Source organism: Trachurus trachurus (assembly GCF_905171665.1).
Source record: "Trachurus trachurus genome assembly, chromosome: 1".
Taxonomy (NCBI): Eukaryota; Metazoa; Chordata; class Actinopteri; order Carangiformes; family Carangidae; genus Trachurus; species Trachurus trachurus.
In genome coordinates, this window is record NC_139891.1 from 2,984,552 (window position 1) to 3,007,637 (window position 23,086).

General features: G+C 42.6%; 1 protein-coding gene across 7 annotated transcripts in view; it reads right to left on the reverse strand.

The window, feature by feature from the left end:
• The window catches only part of LOC310990834 (integrin alpha-L-like), a 54,419-nt gene that overhangs the window by 23,028 nt on the left and 8,305 nt on the right, over positions 1-23,086 (reverse strand). For 2 of the 7 annotated variants that reach the window (XM_083978364.1, XM_083978362.1), the window contains 8 exons: positions 19,793-19,875; positions 19,492-19,559; positions 19,275-19,374; positions 19,021-19,148; positions 18,778-18,920; positions 18,433-18,583; positions 5,468-5,603; positions 5,337-5,386 (listed from right to left, as the gene is read on the reverse strand). In XM_083978364.1, the coding sequence (XP_083834490.1) occupies positions 5,337-5,386; positions 5,468-5,603; positions 18,433-18,583; positions 18,778-18,920; positions 19,021-19,148; positions 19,275-19,374; positions 19,492-19,559; positions 19,793-19,875 (859 nt within the window). Of the gene's footprint in view, positions 1-5,336; positions 5,387-5,467; positions 5,604-5,881; positions 6,033-6,928; positions 7,072-7,170; positions 7,302-7,407; positions 8,119-8,656; positions 9,420-12,795; positions 13,083-18,432; positions 18,584-18,777; positions 18,921-19,020; positions 19,149-19,274; positions 19,375-19,491; positions 19,575-19,792; positions 19,876-23,086 lie in introns of those variants that run through there. The other 5 variants (XM_083978363.1, XM_083978361.1, XM_083978365.1 and 2 more) reach the window with 4 other exon arrangements.

Consider the following 23,086-nt stretch of genomic DNA (forward strand, 5'->3'; position numbering starts at 1 on the left):
TACTCCAGCAAACGCCTTGTGAAAGGATTATTTTGTAAAGAAACAACAGATTTTTCTTTTGCTGCGGCCGCCATTGTCTCCTGTCTTGTTGTTGTTGTGTGTCTGCTCCGTGTGCACGCGGGTGCGTCTGTTTGAGTGACAGGCACGTCTCCGCTGCCAGGGGAGTGACTTTGATTGACAGGTCAGGTATCATGAATCAATCCGATTGGACGAAAAAATGACCCAAACGCGCTGATTGGCCACGGGCGCAGAGAGCTGCGCCCGGAGGAGAATCTTGAAGTGACCAATTAGAGACCAGCATGAAGTCACATGGAAGCCAAAAGTTTAAGAGCCCACATACACACTCATTAGGCCGGCGCCCCTCACTATTGAAATGTATGAAACAACCCAGAATAAACCCAATATGGAATGGAAAGGCTTACAAATTTCAAAGTAAAACCCATTGTATGAGTGAACACTGAACAGATATGGTAATTACTTTTTATTATGTTATTTATGTTTACCGTGTCTACACTTTTTTCCTGAAATTTTGATGGGGGCGGCGCCCTAGCGCCCCCTATTGACCGGCCGCCACTGGGTCCGGACCCGGTTGAATTCTGGACCGTCACGGCTCGACCCGGTCCGGTCGCGGATTTGAACTAGCGCATTAGGTCACGCTGGTCCGGCCGCCAGCCCAGCTTGTTGAGAACTGTGATCTGTAACAATGGCTTCCCCTGCGTCTCCAGTAGCAGTAACAACAGTTTATTATAAAACTCATCAGTCATCACTGAGTTTGTTTATACGGTCTAAAACTCCGGTGTTGTGTTTGACTGTGTTGTTCCCGTTTCACTCGCGTTCTTGTTCTGTTTACTGTTGCCATGCCAACGCATGCAGCGGGGAGGGACGGGGGCACGTGGAGGTGCGGCAGGAGGGAGAGGTGGGTGGGACTTGTGAGGGAGGTGGAGCTGTTGATTTTCAAATGTTTGTGCTGTGCTGTGTGAAATGCCAGCCAGAAAGGTAAGAATTGATTTAAAGGGACAACAAGGAGTTTCTGTTTGGTTATAAAAAAGTCTCACGTTAATGTGGATGAATCTACGTTAACCACACTTGTTAATGGGCCCATTTTCGATAAATATATCGTTTTGTCTCTTATCGTTATTTTGTTATTATTAGTGGTGGCGGAAACGCTGGTCGGCTCCCTTACTTTCGGTTTTGCAACGAGTCATGAGAATAACGCAGCTGAATCGCCGTTAATGGTCGGAACTACGACGGTATGTGAACCTCTTTGAACCTCTGACTTTAATTCTTGATGAATGAAAACATGAGGTCTGTCTTGCGCCGGTCAAAGAATTTTACGGTGCGCGCGGAGGCTCATAAATGTAGTGTGAAAACGCTTCGCTTTTCCAAAACTCCTCGTTGTCCCTTTAACTCATTGAGTGCCGCGCTCCTTTCCAAAGTTTTAGTGTAGTGTACCGGCAATTTAGACCATTTTTGACTTTTTATGTAGAGCCATAGTGTATTCTATATTATTGCCACCAACACATACTGTAGCTCAATTGAAAGGTTTAACTTTATGCTTCAAATGACCACAAACCGTTTGTTTCTACGTGCCTCCGTTCCTGAGAAAAGTCAAGCTAAACATGGCTGGGTTTCACCAAAATCCCTCCTTTTTTTCTAGAAAAGGAGATAGAGCGTCTTTTATGAAATGTGCTCTGTTTGTGTCTGTCGCTCTTCTGACACTCGCATTTCTGGATCAAAGGGCTCGTATAAGATAAATATACGTATGCAACAATGGTTGTTCTATTCACAAAACCACCATCGGGGGCGGGGGGGGGGGGGGCGCCACTAAAAAACAATAACACAGACGCACCGTGCCGTGTCACAGCCTCTGGCCGCGGAACGTCCGTCTGTGGTACAGGTCGGTGATGCCGGCCTGCTTTGGCCCAGAGACCATCAGATTTTACCGCGGGGGGACTTTGGGGAGGACACGGTGTTGCTCGAGGTGAAGACCGGGCGGGACTGTCGGCTGAGAGCTTCCTGGTTCAGCTCCGAGCTGCTGCAGCAGCGCGGGTGAGAGCAGAGCAGCTGCGCTGCATCTGCGCTGCATCTGCATGCAGAACTCCGTTTGCAGAAGCCGAGTTATGATAAAAACTTCCAGATCATGAGCTGTCATGTGACTTTGATCGTCATCTATTTCAGTTCTCCTCGTCGTAGAGTCCCCAAATTTACATATGTGACCCGCTCTGGCGAAATGAGTCGGAAGTCGCAACGTTCTATTTTTAGATAATCAGCTGATAACGTGGAAAATCAATAAAAACTCAAAAAAAATTTTTTTTGCTAATTTCAAAGAAATGACATTCAAAAACAATCTCCCAAAGTTTCATAGTCCAGATAATTGAGGAAAGGCACGTAAATGACGATTAAAGTTGACTTACAACTTTTAACCCTCTAGAGAGGAGCACAACATTAGGCTAAATAACTTCTGAACCTGATAGGGACGAGCTGTAAACTGCATCTGAATCGTCAGATTCTCCGCTTTCCGAGGGTCCTTGAATGGTGCATTTATGACAACAAGGGTAGCCCATAGACTGTAAAAAGAATGGACGTAGCGTCCGTGACGTCACCCATTGGTTTGGGGGAGTCTGTTTTGTGCCGCTACTACGGGGGTTTGAGCCGCGCCATGTTGGATTCTACTTGCCATATTTGGAGCGGTGCGGCCGTTGGCCGGCCGAGAGCCCGCCCACTGGCCTCGTAGCAGCGGTCGCCGGACCTGTCACTCAACGGTTCTGCGCCCTGATTGGCCAGAACTTTAACCCTAATAATAGTAAAACGGTAGAGTTTAAAAAAAATTCACCCCCCTCAGAGTGTGTGCGGGGGTAGAAACTATCGATTGAGACCAAAAAAATAAAATGTACCAGGCTGTAAATATGTTTTTTTAAGCTGTAAAATCGGCTATTTTAACATGGGGCTCGATTGGAGTTGCTCCCTTCTGGAGCCAGCCCCCAGCGACAGCCGAGGGGATTGCAGTTTTTTGAATGCGGAAGTGAGCTTCACTTCTCAGACCGACAACTGCCCCCTTGGGGTAGCCATGTGTAATCACGTAGTACGGGACCCAGATGCTCAGCTGAGCGGTAGCAGCGATGCTAAACCGAGCGTTAGCATCGATGCTAAACCGAACGTAGCATGCTAACGCTTGCAGATGTTTTACTAAACATGAAATATCTTCTGAACCGTTTATGATAGAGACGAGCTGTAAACAGCATCTGAATAGATGCATTCTGCTTTCCGAGGGTCATTGAACGGTGCCTCTACAAGGTACGTGTAATCACATGGTAAGGAACAGACGCCAGATTCACGGAAGGCTTTAAACCAGAGACGTTCTAAATTGTTTGAACACATTTTTCTCAGGTTTTCAATCGAAAGCAGTGAGTGGAAGACCATCATTAAAATCGCCATATCTTAAAAACTATCCAATGTATGACTTTGACTAGGGTATCATTTTAAAGCTTATTTTCTCCTCTTTCCATTGATACCAAAATCTCAATTTTGAAATTTGGGTCACTGCGACTCATTTTGCTGGATCAGGTCACATATAATGTGTATTAAAGTGTCTATTTTCATAATTTAAAAAAAAAGCAAAAAACGAAAAATCCCGTTTTTGGCACTCAACGCATGGGAACGAAAAACGAGAAATTACGTGGTTGGCACTCAATGAGTTGAATAGAACCAAAAAGACCACTTTTTTCTAGAAAGCTGAGAAAAATGCATTTTTGTGAAAGAGAGTCTCTCAAGAAAAACAGTTTTTTATCCGTTTTAATTTAGGCTTCAAAAACATGTAACTGTGCGTTCACACCAAAAGCTTCCAAAGCGTCAAAAACGCTCGAGGGTGGGCGTCAGACAAGACAGCCCCCAAAACGGCAAATATTTTCAGCCGCTTTGGTCACTCGTCATGTGACTGACGTCAAAGTTCGACCGTGCTGGTCATTGGGAAGCCAAAATACAAAAAAGAGGGAAAAAAAGGCAGCCGACAGACATCTCTATTCTGACAGGTTGCCACCGGCTGCCGCCAAACCGCGTCATAGCTAATTACCCTAAAGTTAACCAGGGCTCAACTTCTCGTCTGGTGACGCTTTGGAAGCGTGGCGACGCCTGTTGACGCTTTGGACACTCAGGCCCCGTCCAGACGAATCCGTTTTTTTCGAATCCGGATAAATACTTTATCGGATTGGCCTCGCGTCCACACGAATCCGGCGTTTTTGGGGGGTGAAAACGGTATTTTTTGAAAACGGGTCCCAGAGTGGGAAAATTTGAAAACGTCGCCCCAGCGTTTTCGTCTGGACGGCCAATACGGATTTTTTCTGAAACGATGATGTCATGCCCCCCGCCGCTCTACCTGTAACCTGAGACACACACACACAGACACACACCGCTGCAGCAGCAGCTGCACAGTCTCGGCCGACTACCGTCAGGTCGCTCAGACGCTGCGGCTGAATCGCGCCTGTTTAATCATCACTGATCGTCATATTTACTCTGACACGACTCCCTGTCAACATTTAATCCCATGTTTGAGTTTGAATACAGCGGGGAACTTCTTCTATTGAATTACAGCGGGGACTTCCCGTCTTCTTCAGCTGTCTTAAGTGTTTATGTGTGGCAGGCAGCGCTGCAGCGCCACACACACGCCTGCAGTATGTAGGTACTACAGCGTTTTGGGTCGTTTTCAGGTGATGCGTGTGGACGCAGATATTTCTGAAAACGATGCCGTGTTTACGGAGATTTTTTTCAAAACGATTAAGAAAAAGATCGGATTTGGTGAAGCCGCGTATTCGTCTGGACGGGGCCTCAGTGTTGCCGGGCTCTCATTGAAAATGAATTAACTTCCGGCGTTTTGACGCTTTGGAAGCTTTTGGTGTGAACACGCATCTGAAAATTTTATTTCACGTTTTCTCATTGTACAATAAAAAAAAACTAAAATACAACAAGTAGGAGTCCTACTCTGCAGAGTGATGCCTGCTCTCCTACTTCTCCTCCTGCAGTTGCTGCCCCCTCACCCTCTCCTATTCCCCTTTACCAGCCGCAGAAAACTGTGTTTGACGTATATATACGTCAATGGCACCCAAGCGTTGTATTTTGATTGTCGTATATATACGTCAATGGCACTCAATGAGATAATAACAAAATAACGATAGAGACAAAACAATATATTTATTGAAAATGGACCCATTAACAAGTGTGGTTAACGTAGATTCATCCACATTAAGGTGAGACTTTTTTATAACCAAATATAACTCCTCGTTGTCCCTTTAAACATTTAGATTTCAGCTGTGTCCAGATTTTATCATTTCAACTTTGCTCACCTTGTGGTAGACGGCCCCAGTTAGGTCTCCAGCACCAGCCACACTGGAGCCTAAATAAGAGACAAAACTGGGTCATATTTGTTCATTATTTTGTAATCAACAAAGAGCAGAAATAGATAACTGAACGTCACCTAGTATGTTAAAGATCTTTTTGTGGAGGTTTTCCAGTAATACGCCCAGTTCAGCGTAGTTTTCAATGTGGAAGGCATATTTCTCTGATGGTTCTGAAGCAATGGCCTTAAATTTATCCAGCTTAGCATATTTGACCTGAAACCAGAGCAACACTTTTTTTAAAAATCTCATGTGGGAGTCAAAATTGGAATCTATGAAAGTTTCACTGAGACTGACTGCAGCCATGGTGGTTCCAGTGATAATTAAAGACAAAATATTAGAATTGATGCTGGTGAAACCACGTCTTGATTGTTTTGTCCGAAATGAACAAAACAGTTCATGAATGGGTTCCTGATGATGTATACCATCTGGAACCATATTAACTGGATTAATGATGTCATAAATTAAAGTAAATTAAAGTCTTGACAGCTTACCCCAATGACAAAGCGAATTATGTTTTTTTTCTCATATCTTCTAATTATTCCATCTCTGTCCACATCACTGGGATCTCCATCTGTGATCAGCACTACAACCTTAGTTGCATCAGGAGAGGCGCCTGCATCTGGGTTTTCCAAGATCTCATTCCTGAAACAGTGTAAATGTTGCATGTTTAACACTCAAAGTAAACAAGGCTGCTAACACTTCCCAGTGCAGGTATGATAATGTGCAATATGTGAAAATATTATGTAGTTTTGGTTATGATGCAATTATGTGCAATGTAAATAATACAGGTACAATGCATACAACAATTGTATAACTTAGAATTACATTACTGGGGCTGTGTTTAGCTCAGTTGGTAGAGCACCCGCCCCATGTGTTGAGGTTACAGTCCTCACTGCAGACGGCCCCGGTTCGAATCCCGAACGCCGAGCAGCCCTATCTGTGTCATTCCCCCCTCTCTACCTCCCATTTCCTGTCTCTCTCTCTCTCTCAATTCTCCTGTCCATAAAAAGTGAAAAAGCCCCAAAGAATATACTTTAAAAAAAAGAATTACATTACTGAATGTATATTTGACTGATTGAAACATGTTTATTTAATGACTAATGCACTTTACTGTTATCCAGACTATTGCACTTTACAGTACAATACTGCTACATGCACTTTATTACGACTGATTGTACTTTGTTATTAATTGCACTTGAGGCATGTCTGCACTTTACCAGATGTTTCTACTGAATGTACTGGTCCTTTGTTTTAAGAGTGTGATTACCTGTTTTTAATTGTGTTTCTATTTTACCCAGGGATGTCCATTAACTTGCACTGTCCCTTTCAAATAAAAATGAAATGAAGGCTATATAACTGGTGATAAATTAACATTAATTATTTGTAAGATAACTCGGGTTCGAGTGTTTCAGTTGTTAGTCGTTAGCAAGTGTTTTTTTCTCTCAGCAAAGTTATTTTCTTCTATAAGTTATAAATTGTTACTAATTGTTCTAATAACAACTTGTTAGGACTTGTATGCATAATGAAAGTGGACTTACATCACAAATGTGAGGGCTCTGTGTGTGTTGGTGAGAGTCCTCATGTGGGGTTCATTCATTAGTTTCTCGTGAGCTGTACCAGCTCCATAGTCACTGAAGTCAAAAACCTTCCTGTAATCTGAAGAGAACTGAACTGCTGCAAACTGGAAAATATGAAAAACACAATTTTCATATAACATTATGTACATGTCATACAAAAGAGAAATATAATTGATTATTTCATATTGCAGAAGTGCAGTGACCTTGATAGATGTGTTCTTCAAGCTGTTCATTATGTCCATTATGAAATCTTTATTTTTTGTGAATTCAGATTCAGTCATACTCGCTGATCCATCAAAAAGAAAGACCAGGTCCACTGTCTTCTTTGTGCATTCTGGAAAATTCATGGAGTGATAGTTGGTGAAGAAGTTTAGTCAGGTCAAAAACATGATGTTATAACCACAGAGAGGGGGAAGTTGACTCTGTTAAGTGTATTTTACCTTGGAAATCAGGTGTGAAAGATGAGGCTTGCTGAAGATCATCTGGGATCTTGTAACACACACTGTTTAGGTATCTGTCATTACATGAATTGACTGTGCTGGAAACCTTGGAACATACAGATGTGGTCAAAATTGATGATACCCTTCTAGTAAGGAAATAAAAATCCACAATTGTCACTGAAATAACTTGAAACTGACAAAAGTAAAGGGCCAAAGGACGTTCTCCCAGAGGCTTTATGGACAGTTGAGACAAAACCAGAGGTTTTTGGCAAGTCACATCAGCTCATCATACACAGACGCAAAAATGAAGCTATGCTAAGAAAAGAATGTATCAATTGCGAAACATGGATCGGGCTCGGTTATGTTGAGGGGCTGCTTTGCTGCACCTGGGACAGGGTGTCTTGAATCTGTGCAGGGTGCAAAGACATCTCAAGACAAGACTACCAAGGCATCCTGGAGCCAAATGTGTTGCCCAGTGTCAGGAAGCCTGGTCTACGTCGCAGGTCAGGGGTCATCCAACAGGGTAATGACCCAAAACACACAGCAGCTAAAAACATCTTAGGCCCCGTCCAGACGAATACGCGGCTTCACCGAATCCGATCTTTTTCTTAATCGTTTTGAAAAAAATCTCCGTAAACACGGCATCGTTTTCAGAAATACTTGCGTCCACATGGATCCAGTGAAAACGACCCAAAACGCTGTAGTACATCCTCCAGGCGTGTAGAGTGGAGTGTGTGTGGCGCTGTAGCGCTGCCACACATCAACACTTACGACAGAGAAGAAGACGGGAGTCCCCGCTGTAATTCAATAGAAGAAGAGGTCCCTTCAAACTCAAACATGGGATTAAATGTTGACAGGGAGTCGTGTCAGAGTAAATATGACGATCAGTGATGATTAAACAGGCGCGATTCAGCCGCAGCAGCGACCCGACGGGAGTCGGCCGTTGTTGTTGTTACGTCCATATAGGCTGTTGTGCAGCTGCTGCAGCGGTGTGTGTGTGTGTCTGTGTGTGTGTGTCTCAGGTTACAGGTAGAGCGGCGGGGGGCATGACATCATCGTTTCAGAAAAAGTCCGTATTGGCTGTCCAGACGAAAACGCTGGGGCGGTGTTTTCAAATTTTCCCACTCCGGGACCCGTTTTCAAAAAATACCATTTTCACCCCCCGAAAACGCGTATTCGTGTGGACGCGAGGCCAATCCGATAAAGTATTTATCCGGATTCGAAAAAAACGGATTTGTGTGGACGGGGCCTTAGAATGGCTAAGAACAAAACACAGTCCTGAAGTGGCCTTCTATGAGCCTGATCTAAATCCTATTGAGACAGCTGGAGCAGTTTGTCGACGGGTGCAGAAGTCTCACTGAGAGTTACCTGACTGCAGTGATTGCCTCAAAAGGTTGCGCAACAAATGATTGAGGTTAAGATTGAGTTAAAGGGGGTGCCATGTGGAACAGTGGGTTGAGCAGGCATCCCATATGTAGAGGCTATAGTACTCGCTGCAGTCGGCCTTGGTTCGAGTCCTGCATCGGGCGGCCCTTTACTGTGTGTTATCCCACCTCCCCATCTCCTGTCTCTCTCAACTATACTATCCAATAAAGGCAAAAAAGCCACTACAAGAGGAGATGATACAACGCTGATTAAGCCGTTTGGCTCCTCTAACGCCTTTTCAGTATTTGTTCTTTTTGTATTTGCTGTCTTGGAGTGACATTCCCGTGCTGGCAGACAGGAAACGACCGAAACTACGCGTTTTACTCGGTTTTACCTGACGGGTTACACCGGGCCATAGGTGCCAGCCGTATCGTTGTAATAACGCAGAAATCCTTTAGGGGGCGACAGAAGTTACGCACTATAGCTTTAAGTGTACTATCATTTTTGTCCATGCCAGTTTCATTAGTTTTTTTTTTAGTTTTTTTAATAATAATTCTGTAGAACCACAATTCAGAAACAATGTCTGGTTTTCATTCGTTAATTTTCACTAAATTTTTGTTTATTTATACTTTTGTCAGTTTCAAGTTATTTAACCCTTTGATGCACAACATATGCACACCCCCTCTAATGCGCAACATGGGTCTAAAATGACCTGCATTCATTTTCCATGTGAATTCATGCTGGGTGAGTGTTTCTTTGTGGTATCTTTTAAAATCAATATGATTGAATCCTCCAAGTATCATTTGAATATCTTGTTTTTAATTAGTACAGGGTGTTATTTCCATTTTTACTTTCTTATTTTATGAACAAATAGACAAAAAGTCTCAGAGAGTGGACCAGTTAGCTAGCTAGCAGTTGACATTTCTACATTCTACTGTATTAGTTAACTACAGTAGAACATGTCACCAGCTAGCTAGCTAGGTAGCTGTTGACATGTTCTAGCTGGTGTCTACAATATAATATTATTCTATTGTTGTCACCAGCTAGAACATGTCATCATGTTAGCAGTTAGCTAACTTGCTAATATTAAGGTATTTCCCTTCATGACAAGTAATGTAGCTACTTATTCAAGGTAACTAAAACCTTATCAATTATGCACAGTTATCTTTAATGAGTCATCAAATGTTTCTTTAGGTAAATTGGAATAATTGTAAAACAAGTAAATATGATTATATGTGCTTAAAAAAGAATATTTACTGAAGAAAATGATAAATACTGTGCAGTGATTTCAAAGATATAACATTGAAATAGCCTGCTCAGATAGAATAAACTATGGCTAGCTGTTGACCACAGTAGAATATGTCAACAGAGCTATTAATGGGGAAAAAGGACAAGTAATGACTAGTCATTATTGTAATCAAGGAAACAATGGTCTGTTGTTGGTATAGATAGTGAGGGAATGCTAAAATTAAAGTATTCTTGCTATACTTGTTTTTTCAACTGGTCCACTCACTGAGACATTTTTGTTCATTTTTGTTCACAAGTAAGAAATGAAAAATGGAAATAATGACCCCACTAATAAAAAACAAGATATTAAATAATACTTGGAACATTCAATCATAAAATAGATAGATTTCAAAAGTTACAGCAAATAAACTATCACTCAGCATGAAATCCCATTTGAAATGAATGTGGGTCATTTTAGACCCATGTTGCGCATTAGAGGGGTGGTGATACAAAATGTGTTTTTATTAAAAAAGTGAAAAAGTAAAAAATAAAATAAGGATGTATTATGATCAAAAACAAGTTAATTGAGGAATACCTGGAATTCTATATGATGAAATAAATCTTTCGCAAAGATATAGCACAAAAAAACTCACTCGAGTCTATTTAGACCCATGTTGTGCATCAAAGGGTTAAGTGACAAATGTGGGTTTTTCTGTCTTTAAAGCTGTGGTAACAGAGTATAATGCAAGTGCGTATGATAAGACTTGGTAGCACTAAACACAAATTATAGCTGAAAGTGATGGGAATGCCATTAGTGTAACAGTATTTTTGATAAAAATGATACATTGTCCTACGCTACCTCATCTGTGAACATTATTGTAGACAAGTGAGATCATTTTTCTCTGACACCTCATGGCTCAAATGACAGACTATGTTTGACTGCCATTTTTATAGAATAGTTTTTTGGGCAAAAAGCTCCATTAAAATGATTTATTTTATGAACGTCAGTCAAACTTCAATCTGGTTTTCACTTTCTGTAGAGCACTGAGACTTTTACCAATGACTTTTAGTGTACCTGTACTAATACGGGCCTGTAGTCCATCCTGATTTTACTCAGCTCACTTGTTTCTGATCTTAGTCTTCAGACAGTTGATTGGTCAAACTGTGTGCTCGTGATTGGTTGGAACAAAAACCTGCAGACACATGGCCCTTTGTGGAATGTAGACATACATATATATGGTTGGACCTGCCTGTAGCCTATAGGGTGTATTCAGATCAGGCTAATTTGGAGCAGGTGTTCCGAAAACAGGGAGCGTTCAACCCCAAAGATTGATTTGTTTGAGGGTAGGGATGTAAACAATTAATCGACAATCGACTATCGATTAATTGTCGATAAGAATTTAATCGATGAAATTAAATTAATTGCAATTAATCGATCCTTTTCAATGGGAGTTTTACTGTGAAATGTAAACAAGCAAAGCCGACATAATGTAGCGGATCTCTGTGTATACGTGTGCAGCACACTGCAGCACACAAGGGAGAGAGGGAGAGGAGGTGAAAAGAGACAACAACACTGTTACCTAGTTGTAGCTATAGCATACGGGACTCAGGCTGTACCATCGCTAACACACAGAAACCAGTGAGTAACGAGTCAAAAAGCCAGCGACACTGAGCTGCCTGAGGAGTTTTAATGTAGCCTGAATGCAGCTCAAACCGACCCGGTGCCTCAGCACGGCGACCATGCTTTGATAAACAAACCGGATCCGCGCTGGTTTACAGTAGCCTATCCTCCCGTATATCAGCCGGTCGCTACCGGAGCTTAATTTTTTTAAAAAGGAAAAAAAAAGCGCTCGTCGCGGTGGCGTGGAGAACAGCGGAGTTTCCTCTGCTGCAGCTGAACAGCTGACATGTGGTCAAGACGTAGCTACAGACCTGTCACAGCCACAAGTGTCTCTCATCTCATCTCATTATGATAGGACTTCAACCTCAGAGCTCTGTCTTCAGACTGTCCTGACCTGTCCCTGAACATCACACAGGGACAACATGGAGCTGCCTGAGTTTTATTAATGTTTACAGGCTGAGTTCAACAAATCAGTTTATGCTACTGTGATTTAAGTAGCCTAGTTAAATACAGTAATCATAGTGTAGTGGCAGGAAAGACCATTTAATCTGTAGATATTGTGTTGGTCAAGAACAAGTTCAACTTAAAGTCAGAGGAAAAATGTTTAGGGTGTTTTTACTGTTCCTAAATATATAAATGGGTCACATTGGACCCTCAACATTTAAAGGTTAACGTGTTACTTAAACATTTTTCATTGTGCTGTGCTCTTAAAAAAAACTAACAAATACTAGTGTAAAGTCCTATAAGGAATGTTGAGCTTAAATATTCCCCTTAAATTTAGGTAGGAAAATGGCCGCTTATCAATTAATCGATCATCGATCGATAAGGTCTATCAACTATCGATTAATGAATTACTCGATAATTTGCATCCCTATTTGAGGGGTAATGACTAAATCGACATTAAAAAAATCTGAGACATCTGGTGATGCCCCTAGTTGTAGTGCTCAATATTACACATTGGGACGCTACCCACATCAGACTTTATTTTTTTTGTTAAAGGAAATTTTTCTCTTACTCTATTATACATAATATTTATGAACATGATCAAATACTTGGACCGATGATGCTGTTTATCAGTGTGATTTTAGGAAGCACTTTGATGATGGTACTGTGGTTTTCGGTTAAAGAATTAGATTTCAGCTGTGTCCAGATTTTATCATTTTAACTTTGCTCACCTTGTAGTAGACAGCACTGAATCCAATCTGAGACATTTCATCAGTTAGGTCTCCAGCACCAGCCACACTGAAGCCTAAATAAGAGAAAAAACTGGGTCATGTTTGCTCATTATTTTGTAATAAACAAAGAGCAGGAATAGATAACTGAACGTCACCAAGTTAAAGATCTTTTTCTGGAGGTTTTCCAGTATATCCGTCAGTCGGTAATAGTTCTGAATGTGGAAGGCATGTTCCTCTGATGGTTCTGAAGCAATGACCCTGAATTTATCCAACTTAGCATATTTGACCTGTAACCAGAGCAACACTTTTCATTTCATGTGGGAGTCAAAATTGGAATGTGTAAAGCGGCGTTCACACCGAACGCGATAGACGCGAATGGAGCGGCAACTCTACATTGAAAATCAATGTAAATGGCGCGATGACACGCGATTCAGGCGGAGGCGGCGCGAATGGAGCGTCTGGTGCGATGAGACGCGGCGCGAATGAAGCGTCTGGAGCGGCGCGAATAAAGTTGAAAATATTGAACTTTTCAGGCGGCATCGCGCCGTGACATCCAATCAGCGACGAGTTCAAGCCGACGACGTCACTTCTCTGTACGGTTGTTTACACTCAGACCAACATGACGGAGAAGCTAATTGTATATGAGCTGTGTGTGGGCACCGCTGCCGTCTTCTACACAGAGTGAACAAAAAAAAACACACACACACACACACACACACACACACACACACACACACACACACACACACACAGTGAACCCAGACAGGACGGCGAATGGTTTTCTGGTGTTTCTGAGACTTGTACAGCAAGTACAGTGCAGCAACGGTGGTGATATCAGCCACGATCGACGTGGAAAGAGAGCGGGTTGAGATCACCGGTTTTCAAATTAACGGGCGGAGCGTCTAGCGCGAATGAGGCGATGGACGCGAATGATCCAAAATGACCAAGCGGCGCAAATGAAGCGTCTGGCGCGATTATATTCGCGTCTATCGCGTTCGGTGTGAACGCCGCTTAAAGGTTTCACTGTTTGAGGCTGAACTAAGCCATGGTTGTTCCAGTGATAAGACAAAATATTAGAATTGATGCTGGTGAAACCAGTGGTAAGTCGTTGTAGTGGGTATACTGCTTTTAGCTGGGTGTTTACCTGTACTGTATCACAACTATAGTTAGATACAGTAGGCAAGGTGAGGCAGCTTTATTTATATAGCGCATTTCATACCAAGGGGCAACTCAATGTGCTTTAGATAAAAACAAAACATTTGACTGTAAGAACTAGAAAAGGAAAAAAACATTACACATACAATTAAAAGCAAAAAAGGAGCATGAAATATAGATTGGTATTAAAACAATTAAGATCCAAGATTAGGAGTTGAAGTTCTTTAAAGGGATACTTCACCCAAAATCGATAATTCACCAATTTTCTACTCACCGCCATCGTCATGCCAAGAAAGGGTTTGGAGAACTCACAGTTGTCAAAACTAGAGGTCGACTGATAGTGGATTTTTAAATTCCGATATAATAGCCTAACGATAGTTTGGAGCAGGAAAAAGCCGATAGCCGATTAATCGGCCGATGATCGTGATCGAGTTGGACGAGTGTGTTTGGAGCTGACGGGAGGAGAGAAAAAAGAGAGCGAGACGCACGTAGCGGCCGTGATATGACGACCCCGTCCCCGCTGAGGAGGAACTCAGCTGTTATAGAAAAGGACCTAAACCAAGTCGAGTAGAGCCCGTAGAGCCCATAGAGCCTAACTTTGTAGTGTAAAGAGCCATTATTGTGCGTCTGCCCCAACTCTGAAGCTGAAGCGGCGCTCTCTCTTCCTCCTTCCCGTCTTTCTCTAGCTGTCCTTTCAAAATAAAAGCACAAAAAGCCGGAGGAAAAAAAAAAAAAAAAAAAAAACACTGACTCGTGAGCTGGTGGCGGTGAGATATTTAGCGTGGCAGCCGCCACCACATTATCTATGCAGGAACCCTTATATGATTAAGAGAAAATACTACAGTGTTTCTCATTAAATAACAAGAGAGTTTCGTTCCAGTCAGCCCCTCCACCTGCCGCCTCTCTCTTAGTGCGGTCGCACCGCACCTACAGTAGGCTACCCTCACCTGGGTCACTTCTCCTCTGCTGCCGCTGCACACGCCCCGTCTCTCTCTCTCCCCTGCTCTCTGTGTGTGTGAAGAGCAGCCCCGCCCCTCAGTGATCAGAGAGACAGAGAGCGGCAGGGAAGAAGCAGTTTATGGCGCTGTGGAAAAAACTGCAGCCATCGGCCACTATCGGAGCCAAGTTCCGCTGATTCCGATAGTTTGTAAAACGTCCTATCGGCGCCGATTAATCGGCCAAAACGATTAATCGGTCGACCTCTAGTCAAAACGCTCTTGGAGTTCCAGGGGGGGTCCGGCTGGCAACGGATTTTCATATAATGGCGGCAGATAGAGCTCACTTTTGAATCATCCAAAACACACACTATGAAACATCCAGATACCTCCATACTGCTCGTCTGTACTGACCCAAGTGTCCTGAAGCCGCCACATGAAAAAGTTGTTAGGAAAAAGTGAATTTGATCTGCTTGCTGCGGGATGTTTGTCGTTGTAAACCATTGGATGTATGATGTAAACACGGAAGAACATCTCGCAGCAAATCTCACGCAGCCAGCTGGGAGCTACTCAACAGAGATCAAATTATTTTTTTCTGAACAATTTTTTCATGTTGTGGCTTCAGGACACTTGGGTCAGTACGGACAAGCAGTATGGAGGTATTTGGATGTTTCATAATGTGAGCTTCAAAACTGAGCTCTATCTGCCGCCATTATATGAAAATCCATTGCCAGGCCCCCACCCCCACTGGAACTCCAAAAGCATTTTGACGACTCAGAAAGTTCTCCCAACCCTTCCTTGGCATGACAGTGAGTAGAATATTGGTGAATTATTGATTTTGGTTTATCCCTTAAAGCCCCAGTACAGATTTTTCATTTAGTGTTGATTTTGGCGGCCCCTGTGGACGAAAGCGGCGGAATGAAGACTGCATTACCCACTGTCATTAAGACGTTTGTCTGGCCGGTGCGTGTGGAAACGTCGGAAAAGAAGACGGGACTTGCCTTTTTTTTTTTTAACAGCGTAATGTATTTATTCATATCGTTTCAAGTGGTCCGACCCGCAGGGCCGGCCCTAGCATTTTGGTGGCCCTAAACAAGATTTTTGTTTGTGGCCCACTCTAAGCGCAAACACCAAATCACATACACTGCTTAAAACTGAATACAGACATGTTTGATAGACAGATGTAACAATACTGTGTGTACAAAAGTGGTTTATGTCTAATCTTCTGCTTTAAAGGGACAACGAGGAGTTTTGGAAAAGCGAAGCGTTTTCACACTACATTTATGAGCCTCCGCTCGCACCGTAAAATTCTTTTGACCGGCGCAAGACGGACTCATGTTTTCATTCATCAAGAATTAAAGTCAGAGGTTGGAAGAGGTTCACATACCGTTGTAGTTCCGACCATAAACGGAGATTCAGCTGCGTTATTCTCATGATTCGTTGCGAAACCGAAAGTAAAAAACGCTGGTCGGCTCGACCAGCATCTCCGCCACCACTAATAATAACAAAATAATGATAGAGACAGAACGATATATTTATCGAAAATGGGCCCATTAACAAGTGTGGGTAGCGGAGATTCATCCACATTAACGTGAGACTTTTTTATAACCGAATAGAAACTCCTCGTTGTCCCTTTAAGTACACTGAGGCCAATTTGTCCTAGAACACTGTATAAAGAAATAATTTAGGCCAAATTTTCTGAAAAAATGTCAAATCCCTTGTGAAAACACACCTTCAGTCATGAGAACAAACTATTTTGGTGTTTGAAATAGGATATGAATACAGTAATAGATAAGTGTAGAAAACAAGTCTAAAATGAAATTTTGTAAAATCGCCTTTTGAGCATACAGTAAATGTTGTCATTCTGGTATTCTATTTTCACCAAATGTCTTAAATGTGAGATAAAAGAAGCTGAATATTGACTTCAAAGCTTCATCAGATTTTTAAAATGAGAAATTAGCTTTTTTTCCTCTTCAAACTAAAATATTTACTAAATAAACGGAAAACACACAATTTACATTATTCATATAATGTGTGTTGTCACTGTGTCTGTGCTGTGTGAAAGGTTAAAAAAAAAAAGTCTGTATACAGAGCTGGAGCTGAGTTTAAGTCTGAACTTTCTCATATATATATTTAAAAAAAAAAATCCTGCTCATCAGATGAGTCAAAACTTTCAGCGTCTGAAGCACCGTCATCACTGATTCTCTTTCTCTCCTAACGATTCTGCGGGTTTGAAGCTTCACCGTTGTTTTAATTGACAGGTTCGGTCTCCTCTGCCGTCTCTCTCCATGCCAGCGGCTGTAGGTAAACCATGGAGCTAAAACTGTGATAGAAAGGACTTTAGTGATCCCAGAGTGCCAATTGGTTGGCCGAAGTTGACTGACAGGCGATTCAACCAATCACGTATGCTCAAGTTGACGGACAACGGATTCAACCAATTACGCACAGTGAGAGGGGACGATGCGTGCACTATGCTCTGTTATTGGCTCTCAAACCCTGGCTGTGAATAACGTAGGTCATCGAGGGCGGGTGTATTTGAAAGAGGAGAGCCGTCCCTCGGTCACGGGAGCAGACCAGTTAAACCGCGTTTCTACGGCGTAAAATGACCGAAATATAAACAAAAACATATCAAGACCGTCGTGTAAACGCGCGCGCCGACCTCAGTGTTAAAATGACTTGAATTGAACCCCAGTACCTTTCTGATCATGTGGCCCCACCTGACGGCTGAGGCCCTAAACAACCGCATAGAGTGTTTATGCCAGGGGCCGGCCCTGCCGACCCGACCATGCCTTCCAGAGGCTCATTTGCTGTTGTAGGTAACAGAGACACATCAGCAGAAACCAGAGACTTTGCGTATCCAGTTAAAAGCTCCGTACTTTAAAAAGAGCTCAGCCATAAGCACATGAAAATAGAAATATTTTTAACCTGGATTCAAAAATGCTTTTAGAGTTGGGTCTGATTTCAGTTCTGCTGGTAAACCAAATCTGTAGTGTGTATGCTGAAATATTGAAGCAGAAGTAAGCGGAACGTTTGTGTTAATATAGGCCCTAAGTCTTAAATAGTTATATCTTCCGACAGCAATCACTTCTATAGAGTGTTTGGTCTGAAACACGGGTCTGTCAGTCACTCTGCTCTGCTGTAAGCCGAGGAGAAAACTTTCCTTGTATCCTACAACCTTTATCCAATGAGGAGAGAGAACGGCATAAAGGGGCGGTCCTCTCTGTGTGTGCAGCCAAGGGATGCGCGTGAATGTGGTGACGTAGGGACGAGGGCGGGGACTGCTAACTCCATCTGTTGACAAGAAGTTAGCCAATACAACCGGATCGCTTACTTCTGCTTTAATGCATTTTCAGTGGGTATACTAACTGACTATATCACATAGACTGCACCACTGGGTGAAACCATGTCTTGATTGTACAGTGTTTCGTCTGCATAGAAATGAATAAAACAGTTCATGAATGGTTCCCTGATGATGTATACCATCTGGAACCGTTTTAACTTGATTAATGTCATTAATGTTATCTAAATTAGAGTCTTGACAGCTTACCCCAATGACAAAACGAATGATGTTTTTTTTCTCATATCTTTCAATTATTCCATCTCTGTCCACATCACTGGGTTCTCCATCTGTGATCAGCACTAGAGCCTTAGTCGCATTAGGAGAGGCGCCTGCATCTGGGTTTTCCAAGATCTCATTCCTGAAACAGTGTAAATGTTGCATGTTTAATACTCAAAGTAAACAAGGCTATATCTGTAACTGGTGGTAGTGTTTCGGTTGTTAGTTGTTACAGTGCCAAGTGTCTTTTCACTCAGCAAAGGTATTTGGTTCTATAAGTTATAAATTGTTTAACAACCTGTTCAGGACTTGTATGCATACAGAAAGTGGACTTACATCACAAATGTGAGGGCTTTGTGTGTGTTGGTGAGAGTCCTCATGTGGGGTTCATTTATTAGTTTCTCATGAGCTCTACCAGCTTCATAGTCATTGAAGTCAAAAACCTTCCTGTAATGTGAAGAGAACTGAACTGCTGCAAACTGGAAAATATGAAAAACACAATTTCTACATAACATTATGTACATGTCATACAAAAGAGAAATATAATTTCTTTCTTTAATGTTGCAGAAGAGCAGTGACCTTGATAGATGTGTTCTTCAAGCTGTTCATTATGTCCACTATGAAATCTTTATTTTTTGTGAATTCAGCTTCGGTGATACTCGCTGATCCATCAAAAAGAAAGACCAGGTCCACTGTCTTTGTGCATTCTGGAAAATGTATTAAATGGGACTTGGCGAAGAAGTTAAATCAGGTCAAAGATAATGAGAATAATATTTTGCTGCAGGACACAAACCACAGAGATGAAGAAGTCATCTCAAAATTATTTATTTCACCTTGAAAAGTCAACATGAAAGAGAAGTCTTTCATCTTGTCACATACGTTGTTGAGATAGGAGCTCTCACAACATGCTTGGGCTACACTTGGACTGCAAACCTAGACCATCAGAACAGAAGTTATACAAGTTTGATGATTTATTTACTTTCAGAATTTGAAGCCATCACAGAAGATTTTCAAACAAATGCATAGTATTCAGCTTTGTGATTTTCTTACTGTGACTTGGGAGGGATTGGAGTCATCAGCTACTGACAGTCTAAAGTGCCTGGCAGGTACATATTTGTCTGTAAGATATATTTCTGTGAAAACAGCTTCTGATTAATTATATTTGTAAAAGCAAACAAAACACTTTCAGCATGACACAGTTACAGTGCAAACACTTCTTTCCATGTTACAAAGGGATGGTTACTGTAGGTGTGAATCATACCATGTGCTCATGGCATCACAAAGAAAAATACTAAAACTGTTCATTTTGGAGACTTTATTTTCAGTATACTTAACTAAGGCATTTATGTACCTGGCATAATGAAGCACTGGTGAGTTTGCCTAAACCCAGACCTGCATGTTTCCTCAGATGGGATAAGCCACTGGGGTGCTGTCCTGTGGAGGAGGACAACAATCATGATAAGAGCAATCTTTAGGTCCAATTCATACTGTGTGTGGGGGGGGGGGGGCTGCTTTTAGGCCTGCAATATTGAGCAGGAGTTCTGGTTAGTGAGGTAACCTCAACCACCCTACCAGAGGCTCAGCCTTAGGGTGAGCAGTTGGACACACCAGGGTTTTGTAATTGATTTGAAAAGCTACTGTAGATGTTTTTTTTGTTTGTTTGTTTTTTTAAGTATTCTTTTGGGCATTTATGCCTTTATGGATAGTACAGTTGAGACAGACAGGAAATGAGGAGGCAGAGAGGGGGGGAATGACATGCAGTAAATGGCGCCCGACGCGGGACTCGAACCAGGGCCGACTGCAGCAAGGACTATGCCTCTATACATGGGGCGTCCGCTCTAACCACGACGCCCCCTAAATGTTTTCACACTACATTTACCATGAGCCTCTATGCACTGTGAAATTCTTGGACCGACGCAAGATGGAAGAAAGCGAAAGCATTTGCCAAGAATGTTTTCATTAATCAAGAATGAAAGTCGGAGGTTGGAAGACGATCAGATACCGTCGTAGTTCTGAATATATGCGATTCGGCAGTGTTATACCCATGACCCATCGGGCAGCGTCCGGGAAACCGAAACTAGGAAATGCTGGGCGAGCCGACCACTAAATAATACTAACAAAATAAGACAAAACGATATATTTATCGAAAATGGACCCATTAACAAGTGTGAGTAACGTAGATTCATCCACATTAATATGACACTTTTTTATAACCCCCCAAAAACTCCTTGGTGTCCATTTAAAACAATGTAAAGCAGGGTTTCCACTACCAGTTACCATTACTTTGCACCCCTTTCCACTACACAGTTACAACTCTACTCGACTCGGTTTAGGTGCTTTTCAATCACAGCTGTGTTCTTTATAGTTCCTCCTCAGCGGGGGCACCTTGTTCCACACAGCAGTGAACTCAGGTGAAAGAACAACAACAGTCTCAGTACAGATTCTTTTTTCTCTGATTCTTGTGTTGGACGATGCGCTCGAATGCTAGTGGAAAAGAAAATATAAATGACGACCACTGGTCGACCGAGAAAATCTTTGGTCGGGGGCAGCCCTAGTGTGTTACCTTTCCAAACCATGTCCAGACTATTTAATTCAACACAGCTGGACTCGAAGGTGTAGAACAGGGGTCATCAACTATATTTGTTGAAGGGCCAGAATTTTTCTCAACAGACACCTCGGGGGCCGGACATTCAAATAGGCAGAGATTGAAATTAAATTCACCTTTTTGCCTAATAGGCCTAATTTATTTGTTTATATTCTGTTTTACCTGTAGCTCATAATTTTAATTTATACATATCTTTGGTGTTTGGTATGATATAAAATGAAAAATCTTGACAGCTGGACTTTCAGATACTCCGACATGCTGGAGCTTTACACTGCTGACCTGACTTGCCCTGTGATTTTCAGCCTAAATATGAAAGGAGGCTGACAATCGGTTCTGATGATACAAGTCAGTAGTCCTGAGTAGTCAGTATTTTTTTCTCTTCTATAATACACATTCTACATCTCGGAGGCGACGTTTTTCCACACACGGGCAGAGCTCAGTGGGAAACAGTGGGAGAGACTCAGGCCGAGGGGGAACCGGGACACAACACCGGAGGGAGAAGCAGGTCCGTGCGCCGCAGGACGTGCACAAAAAAACAACCGCGTGGCATCAAACACGCGCCGCTACCGCATCATTTTTGGGTTGTGAGCATGCATGACGCGCATCTACACTGAATGGGTTTGAGTGCGCAAAAGACGCTACATCTGAACGGCCCGTGCTCACCCAGTTTAACCAAGGCGGCGGCCAAAACCACCCAGGCAGCTCACCTCTGCAGACAGGCAGGGAAAACCCTGCAGTCCAGCTCCCTAAACTTTCATGCACGGGGCTTTGAGTACCGCGGCGTTTCCTAATCCCAGCACATTGACTTACAGGCACACACTAACACTTTCTTTGAGCGTGTCTGCATGTCTCCGTGTCCCAGCGCATTGACTTACAGGCGCACACCAACAGAGACGGAGAAATATAATAGCTACTTTTTAACTATCAGAACTCAGTCGCGGGCCTGATTGGAAGGTTCGGCGGGCCGGATTCGGCCCGCGGGCCGCCAGTTGATGATCACTGGTGTAGAACCATATCAAGGATGAATAACAGAAACAGACAGCACCTGAATGAACCTACATGAGTGTCAGGGTCCGAATACGTTCATGTGATATTTCAATTTTTGGCTGCTGCCTCTGAGATGACCTGCTGGTGACGACTCTCTGACCAATCATTGGTCTGCAGGGCTTACACATTTAAGTACCTCCAGGTACTTTTACTGAATCGAAACGCAAAAAGGCCGAGTCGAGTTGAGTCGGTACCAGTGGAAACGCGGCATTAGATTAGATTAGAACAAAAACAATGAACACATTGCTGTAGAAGTACAGTATAGGCGGTCGCTGCCAGTAAGTTCAAAATGGCGGAACAAGGAGGATGTCGTCATCTCCAGGGGCGGGGAACTGTGTCATTATGTCAACTCCTCATTCCTAATACCCTGATACTAGCCTGGCTCCGCCTACCAACGTACTTCTGCTCAATTTTCATTTCCCTTCAGTACTCAACCTGGATTGAAATGCTTCCTTGGCTTTTCTCCTGCAGAGAATCTACCGGCCAATCACAGAACAGAGGGAGTGGCTGAGAATATGTTGGAAGTTGTAGTTCAGTAGCGGTGACAGGATCGGTTGTTAGTGAGGCCATTCGTTCAATTGTGGCATTGCTCCTGTAGTTGACAGACATCTTGAAAACATCTTCACGCTGCTCATTGAGGCTCTACGTACCCGGCTATTTTAAAAAACTGAGACATTAACCATCGTTTGCACCCTTTGTTTAGATGTTACTTTCTCGCATGAAAAAATATTAAAACGGAGGTCAAGTGACTTTGTTGTTGTTGCTATGCGGGATACTGATTGGCTAACGTGGGCTTGAGCTTCTCACTGCCACCAACAGGTTTGGCATACTCTTTTTTTTTTTTTACAAGTTTTTTTATTGGAGACCAGCATTTCACAAACATTGATACAAGATATAAAGTTATTTTAGCTGTTTTCCACCTTTTTTTTTATATATATAACACACATTGTATATTAAGAACATATAACCAAAAGAGGAACATCCCCCAAGAAC